Source organism: Poecilia latipinna, unplaced genomic scaffold (genome assembly GCF_001443285.1).
Source record: "Poecilia latipinna isolate Pla-1442-1.1 unplaced genomic scaffold, P_latipinna-1.0 Scaffold1287, whole genome shotgun sequence".
Classification (NCBI taxonomy): domain Eukaryota; kingdom Metazoa; phylum Chordata; class Actinopteri; order Cyprinodontiformes; family Poeciliidae; genus Poecilia; species Poecilia latipinna.
Genome location: NW_015113903.1, coordinates 35316 through 43536, shown reverse-complemented (window position 1 = coordinate 43536; position 8221 = coordinate 35316). Strand labels below are relative to the sequence as shown.

Genomic DNA, 8221 nt, shown 5'->3' with positions numbered 1-8221 from the left:
TACCCTAACCCTACACTAACCCTTTCAGTATTTCAAAATGTTCTTCACTAATGAGATGATTGAACACATCACACCAATTTGTACTCTGCTCAAGAGCTGGGGGATAAAATCAAGACTAGCCCTGAAGAAATACAGCATTTCCTAGCGATCCTTCTTTTTATGGGTGTTTTCAATTTCCTGTCACTGGAGGACTACTGGCACCATGAATCATGCTTTGACCTGATTGCTGACACTGACTGAAGATAGGAAAAATTAAAATGTAATATTTCCTTGTTTGACGCAATGTTTTTCTTGGTTGAAATTAAAATCAGTCAACAGGGTCTGTTGATTGTGTTTTTTGTGGCATTTTGACAGAAATAAACTGTATCCATTACCCCAGACATTTTTTTGTTGTTTATTTCTTCATAAATTAGCATTTTATTTTAATTTATCTACTGTACTTGGTATTTTTATTAGGTCATGTACAAACCTAGTGATGGTTGAAAAGTTTAAATTAGTTAGTAATAGTGAAAATTATGATTTCCCCATATTTATTCTAAAATTTTACCATATTTGTTAATATCAACTCAGAAAGTCACAAAAATTCTTTTGTAAGATAATGCCATAATTATTATTAGTGTATAACACTGTAATAACACTTCTTGTTTCATATTTGCACCAATAGAGGAAAATGACTTGATTTTATACTAAAGAAATAAATGTCAACTACATTAGCTTAATTTGCTACATTTATTATTAACTTGCATCTCTATTTCCAAAACCACAGGGTCTGTTGAAAAAAAATATTGATTGTGTTTATGAATCACCCTAGGGTAAAAGAAATGCAAGGAAAAACATTTTCACAAGTTTTTTTCTTTTTGTGGTTGTCAAAGAGTTAAACCATTAAGTGACCATCTCAACCGTTTGGTAGAGATCAATATTTCCAAAACCACAGGGACTGTTGAAAAAAAAAATTGATTGTGTTTATGGATCACCCTAGGGTAAAAGAAATGCAAATAAAAAAATTTTCACAAGTTTTTTTCTAGGTGCGGCAGTTAAAGGGTTAAAGTTAAAAACATAAACATGTTTTTATTGTGATTCCAGTGTTTTTATGAATATTGTGGAGGGTTTTCCGGGGAGCTGCCGGAGCGTCATGTGGAGATTCCAGATCATCTGAGCTGGAAGTTCATTCGCTGCTTTGAAGTCTGAACTCCTGGCCGACGAACAGAACCTCCTCAGACGGGTCGGAACCACAACACCGGACCTCGTTTCGAAAACCTCGGCTCATCCCGGATTCCGGATTCCTGAGTGTCGGGAATCTGCAGTGAAGCTTCAGAGACGTTTGTCTCCTCAGCTGAGCGACGCCGCGGCTCCAGCTGTGCCGGCCCAGTAATCTCCACACTTCCCAGTTTCCCACGCTGAGCTCATTCCAGAGCCACTAAACAATGCCGGAGTCCGGCCGCCCCCTCCCCCGCCGCCCTGGGTTCGCTCTCAGATTGGTGTAATTTACAGCAGCTGGCCGCGCCGCAGGAAAACAGGACTGGTTGGGAAACACGGTTTTCCCACACAGATCCAGGGTTCCTGAAGGGGCCGTGGATTCAGAACCACTGGATGAGTTCTGCTCCATCCGGAGAGTCTTCAGATGTGAGACTTTAGTCACTGAAACGTGTTTATTATTCTCTTTTTTGACCTTTCTGCAAAGTTAAAACACAAAGCCGTGTTTTCCTACACACGATACAGACCATAAACGCCTCGTTTGTTATCCAGATCCTCCTGAAGCCGGTGACATCATGTCTGAATAAAAACCTGCTTCTGTTCCTTTAAGGCCTCGTTTTACTGTTAATATTTATTCCACCACCTTCCAGGTAAAAACATGGGATTATTCTGTTTGACCGGAGCGGATCTGCTGGATTATCTGCTGGATTAACATGTTTTCTGATTTCATCACCGCCTCTCTCTGCTGCACTGGACCTGTACAGGAAGTAAAGTCAAAGAAAATCTAATTCAGATGCTTCCTGTAAACGTCTCCAGGTTTTAATAAAGCATAAAGTCTGGTCCCGACATAAAGACTTAAAATAAATGATTTAAACTGATCTGTTGTAATCAGGAAGTTATTTTTGTGGCCAAAGAAAACAAGATCACCACGAGCAACTTCTTCTGATTTCTTTGGCAATCCTCGACGCCGACGACAAAACTCTGTCTGTCAGAGAAAATCTGATCCAACACAACAAACTGAACATCAAACCAGAGTAAAGCTTTGATTCAGATCATTCAGTTCCCCAGGATTCAATGACTAAAGTTAACCCTGAGTTAAAGTTTAAATAAAGTAAAAATGAAACATTCAGCCAGCTGAGCTGAATCTGTGAAGTTCTGTGATGAAGAGGAAACTTCAGACCTGCTGCAGACAGAAAACGCTCCTCTGTTCTACCACAACCTAAAAACTGGTCCAAGAAAATAAAAAAACATCAAACTCGTTAAAATTTATGTTCAGATCCTGAACTTCTTCAGGCTTTATGACTGCAAAGGTTATCTTATCGTCCCTGATCTTTAGTTTTAGAAAACAGAAACATTTCATGGTGCAACATAAAACTTCAAATTGTGCAGAGAGGATAACATCCTCATTTCTGCTGCTTCAGCGTTACCTTCTCTGTAAAAACACTTTATTTTATTTGGCGTTCCTCTACGCTGACGACACGTTCCTATTCCACTAAAATCAAATAAAGTGTCTAGTCAAAGAAAACAGCATTAAACTAAGTTATGATTCAGACCAGGAACGACTCCAGAAAACTTTTCAACATTTTGATGAAATAAGAAAAACATCCAGAAAGGATGAAACATCCTGCATGACGTCTTCTGGTTTTATGTCTGCTGTGCAGGAAGCAGCTTGATCTATACCAACAACTTGTTTAATATAAACTATGACTGATGACTCGTCGTCTGTCCGGTTCTGGTCTGAATGTCCAGTCTTGTTGGGTCTATCAGCGGTCCAGCACAGAGGACGGCGGTTCTGAACCGGAGCGGACGCTTCAGCGCTCTTCATCAGGGAGGAATCTGGAGAGTTTGGCCCTCAGCTTGTGTCTCCAGAGCGGCTCGGTCTGATCCGACCAGTTTTCTGCTGCAGGATTTCATCTGCTGTGAGACCAAGCAGTCTGAGTTTAGGTTTTTAGACCAGTTATGATTTAATTCAGCCTTTAATCCAGTTCCTGCTCCTGTTAGGCATTTCCTTCAGACTCTGGTTTAAATCCAGCTCTCGTGTCCGAGTATCGTTTTACAGCAGGCTGTCCCATGTTGTGTCTTCTGTTTGTCTCCAGAGGACGTGGCCCGTCTTCCTGCCTGAGCTTCAACCAGATCTCAGTCCTGGTTAAAACTAACTGCAGGTTTTCAGCTGCAGAGCTCCAGGCCTCCATTCCTCCTCCTCCTGCAGGTTTTCTTCTTTGTGGCGCTTTCATGTGGCCCCGGGGCCCGTCTCTGCACAGTCGAGTCAGAACACGTCGCCTTCCTGCCGCACTTCAAAGAGTCCAAACACACCAAGTTACAGGGAGCGCTGAGCTCACGGCGGGTTTCCTGAGATTACAGACGAAGCTTTGTCCTCCTCAGAGGACAGGTGTCCCACATCAGGACCAGACCCCATCAGGCTGGTCTGAACCAGAAGGACCAATAAACTGTCAGATTTTGGTTTATGGCCTTTGGCTGGTTCTTCCTGGTTCTGGTCGGAAACAGCTGGAGGTTCTGAGAATAAACGGATTCAGGAAGAAACACGTTTCTCCACGACCGAGTCAGAGCTCAATGAATCTATTTCAGAGTCACGACTGAGAAACAAGGTCAGACAAGGTCAGAAGGTCAGAAGGTCAAGATCCACAGAGGAAACAAAGTAGAGAAATGTTTTCTTGGTTTCAGACAGAATCAGAGACTTTCAGACATCAAACAGATTCAGCTACAAAACATCCAACAGAGAACAGACAGTGAGGAAGACAGCGATGAAGACAGCGATGAAGACAGCGATGAAGACAGCGATGAAGACAGCGAGGAAGACAGCGATGAAGACAGCGAGGAAGACAGCGAGGAAGACAGCGATGAAGACAGCGATGAAGACAGCGATGAAGACAGCGATGAAGACAGCGATGAAGACAGTGAGGAAGACAGCGATGAAGACAGCGATGAAGACAGCGAGGAAGACAGCGATGAAGACAGCGATGAAGACAGCGATGAAGACAGCGATGAAGACAGTGAGGAAGCAGATGGAGCATTAATAACCAGAAAAATGAAGAAAACATCCAAAACATGCAGGAATAATTTCAGACATCTTTAAATCGTCTGGAGATCAAAACCATCCAGTTTCCACCATCAAGTCGCAGCTGAACTGAACAAACTCCAGTCACCACCAATAATAGATCACCAATAATAGATCAGCAGATGTACAAATATCTACATTTAAAGACCCTAACATCATCATCATATTTGCTAATAACATTTTAACTTTAGTCATTTTCTTTTTCTTATTTAATTTATTTCATTCAGGCTCTTCAGCAGAAACATCTGCAGCACATTTACGCCCAAAGATTTCCTGAATCTCCCAGAGAACTTGAATCTAACACCAGATGATGTGTTCAAAGGTGGCTGGTACATCAGAACCCTGAGCCTGAGCCGAGCCCCAGGTCAGAACCATCCAGAACCCCCAATGAAGAAACTCCTGAACAGAGCAGAACAGAGATCCACCACAGCCTGCAGACTTAAATGATCTGAGGTCAGAATGATCTGCAGTAAAGTTCCTGATGTCCAGCAGCGTTCCTGACCGGCACCCAGAAGTCCCTAATCTGAACCCAAAGTTCCCAAGGTTTCCAATCTGCCCCAGATCCCTTCCAGACAGCAGCTGTACTTCAGTGAAAACCAATTTTTAGATATTTAGTGACCAAGGTCTCCAAACGGCGCAGTGGAGCAGCCAGCTTAGGCGCAGTGTGTGTTGGCGCAGTGTGTGTCTTGGGCCCGCAGCCCGGGCTCTTACCGAGGTGCAAGGTGAGGTTGATGGAGTTGGGGTACTGGATCCCCGCCAGCATGGTCTGGCTCTGCCACCAGGTGGCGTCCTGCTGGTTGTTGTAGTCGGTCAGGTACGCGGCGTTGTGGTGGTTCCGGGGGTCTCGCGCGTCGCAGATGTGGCAGGACTTGGTGACCCCGGTGGCGCCGGTCTGGACGCAGTACTCCTCCGGCGGGGAGCCGCAGGTGTTGGTGGCCTCCACCGTCACGTTGAAGGCCGCGTTCACGAACTCCGGCATGCAGCGCTGCGGTCGGCCCTGCTCGTCCGCGCACTCATCCATGGCGCCGCGGACGCACACCGCGGCCACCCAGCTGCACGCCACCAGAGCCCGGATCAGGTTCTGCATCCTGCCCGCCCGCTCCGTCCTCCCGATCGGCCGCAAAACTCCCATCGGAGCTTTCCTGAAACTTTCCCAAAGTTTCCCCGTCAGTTTCCCGCAGGAACGATCCCGGACTGGAAGATCCTGGAAAACGAGGAGCGACTGGTGGCTCCGGCTCCGCGGCTCTGTGCTGCTGCTCTCTGGCTGTCCGAGGTCGCTCTCAGCTCTTTGTGTCCGCCGCCATGCACCCACAACTCCAGCAGGAAAAGACGGGAGTCCAGACTACACCCAGTCCGCTACTGCGCAGCTCCGAGGCGCACAGGCTGCGGAGAAGAGTCCGCCTCTTCCTCCGGAGTCACCAAATCACCGCAGAGCCGCTGCGCACCCGCAATCACTGCGCAAACTTAAACACACTTTTCAAAGTCCGGTCTGCGCCGAATCACGTGTTTAATATTCAGGTCAGAGTTGAAGTTGCTGCTGCGTGGAAAAACTCCCAGATTTAGGAAAACCAGCGGAGGATTCCCGGAGATGAACTTGAGTTTGATAAACATGAAACTGATCCTGGAGCAGATTTCGGTCCTGCTGGAAAAACTCCCCTCACAGGAGGGAGGACAGAGACCCCTAGTGGACAAAGGCATGAACAGGATTTCTGGTACTTATTCCACAATATTCAGGATGAGGATCATCCATCCATCCATCCATCCATCCATCCATCCATCCATCCATCCATCCATCCATCCATCCATCTGTTCATCCATTAATTCCATCCATCCATCCATCCATCCATCCATCCATCCATCTAACCATCCATCCATCCATCCATCCATCCATCATCCATCCATCTAACCATCTAATCATCCATCCATCCGTCCGTCCTTGGGTCGGGAGGGGTTCTGGTTCTCCAGTGAACGCTTCGGGCGAGCGGCGGGTCACCTGGACAGGTCGCCAGTCCATTTGGATCAAATATTCTAAAAATCTTTTAGATATAAAATTTCCTTTTTATTTGATTTTTCTACCTTGTAGTTTGGATGTTTAGTTCATCTGGAACCAAACAAACTTTAAAATCAGAAAATGTTTGTTTTCTGATGGTAATAAAAATTTACACTTTGATTTTTACAGAATAAATCATTCTGATATTTTTATTAAAATCTAAATAAAGAGAAAAATGTTTATTAAAAAAAATATTCCCATATTAGGGGCTGCACTGTGGTGCAGCTGTTGCCTTACAGCAAGAAGGTTCTGGGTTCGATTCCCAGCCTCAGGTCTTTCTGCATGGAGTCTCCATGTTGTCCCTGTCCAAAAACATGACTGTCAGGTTAACTGGCCTCTCTATGTTCTCCCTAGGTGTGAGAGTGCATGGTCTCTGTGTTGCCCTGTGACAGCCAGGTGACCCGTCCAGGTGACCCGTCCAGGTGACCCCACCTCTCTCCTGAAACGCTCTGGAGAGGCAGCAGCAGCTCCTGACCCACTAAGGGGTGTGAGATGATGGACTCTTACATTAAACCTCCTGAAAGGTGTAAAACCTGCCAGTGTGGCTGGTCGCTCTGCAGCAGGTTGTGGGTTTGAGTCCCAGGTCTCTCTCGGTGCTCCAGCTTCCTGCCACTAACGAACTGATACAAAACCAGGTTTAAGTTTCCGTTTTTAAATATTTTGCATATATTGACTTAGTCTAACATTCTTCCTATTGGGACCTTTTCATGTGCAGTAATAAAAATCTGCTTTTATAGTTTAATATTGGAACTGTGAAAAATAAAGTGTATGCTCTTCATATATTTACAGCTTTTTCACTCCCATGTGCTGAAACGGCCGGCTTCAGTTTTAGTTGTTCAGCATTTTGTTGGATTATAAAAACCAACAATAATAAAAGTCATTGAAATATCACATATAATAAACTTAAAGACATGAAGACCAGAAAAATATTTGGTTTGGTCAGTTTGAAACAGAGTGAAGCTTGGTTAGAAGATCAGCTCATCGTCTGCATATCGGTGATTCTGTAAAAACGGAGCCGGATAAAAACCAGGTGGGACCAAAGAATGAGCCCTGAGGAACACCTGGTCCCGGAAAATCAGTTTATTCCAAGAAAAACGCTGAAGCAGGAGCTCAGAGGAGGGAACTGATCACTAACAGGAACAATTTATGACATCGTTCAAACATTTTCCTCCTGCTGGAATCAGAATGAAGCAACATTCAGATGTTTTTACGTTTTGAACCAAAATGTCCAAGAATTAATTAAAAACCAAAAACTCATCGACAGTCCAGGACTCTGCGTTTCCAGATCAGAGGATCAAACCACAAGTCTTTGTCCCATCAGTTGATCAGCTGATCAACCTGCAGATTGATCACAGCAGGTCAAAACTCCAGGACTCAGGTAGATCATTCAAGGATTAAATGGGATAAAAATGATTTTAAATAAACATCTGAACAGATTTTACTACAAAACTGAACCTAATCCAACTTAAAATTAATCAAACTTCACCAAATGTTCCACATTTATTATTATTTTCTTTTAGTTTCTACAAGAGAAGAATCTGGAGGAAGACGAGACGTCAACTCCGCCCCCTGCTGGTGCTTCTAGAGAACTACACATGTAAAACCAACGTCTCATCTGGTCCATAAGGTTTCTGGTCCGATCAAAACAGGCGATGAAGAGGAGCAGGCGATGAAGAGGAGCAGATGATGAAGAGGAGCAGATGATGAAGAGGAGCAGCTTCAGGTGGAAACATCTCAGATTTATTGGAAACATCAATAAAAACAAACATGGAGGCTCAAGAGAAACAGACTGGAGGGAAAAAGATCTGCTGTACAACAGGAGGTCTCACTCTGTTTAATATCCGCCCCTGTACCCCCCCCCCCCCCTTTGACTCCCCCTCTCCCCCCCACCCCCCCCCCCC

The 8221-nt window shown here is 44.8% G+C and overlaps 1 protein-coding gene and 1 long non-coding RNA gene across 2 annotated transcripts in view; one reads left to right on the top strand and one right to left on the bottom strand.

Annotated features, from left to right (window-relative positions):
• The window catches only part of lamc1 (laminin, gamma 1), a 70962-nt gene extending 65560 nt beyond the window's left edge, over positions 1–5402 (bottom strand). Inside the window, exon 1 of the mRNA XM_015054958.1 lies at positions 4982–5402. Coding sequence (XP_014910444.1) covers positions 4982–5402 — 421 coding nt within the window. The remainder of the gene's footprint in view (positions 1–4981) is intronic.
• The window catches only part of LOC106961314 (uncharacterized), a 20430-nt gene extending 12303 nt beyond the window's left edge, over positions 1–8127 (top strand). Inside the window, exons 2-3 of the long non-coding RNA XR_001427748.1 lie at positions 3241–3244; positions 7554–8127. This is a non-coding gene — a long non-coding RNA (uncharacterized LOC106961314). The remainder of the gene's footprint in view (positions 1–3240; positions 3245–7553) is intronic.
• The last annotated feature ends 94 nt before the right edge of the window (positions 8128–8221 follow it).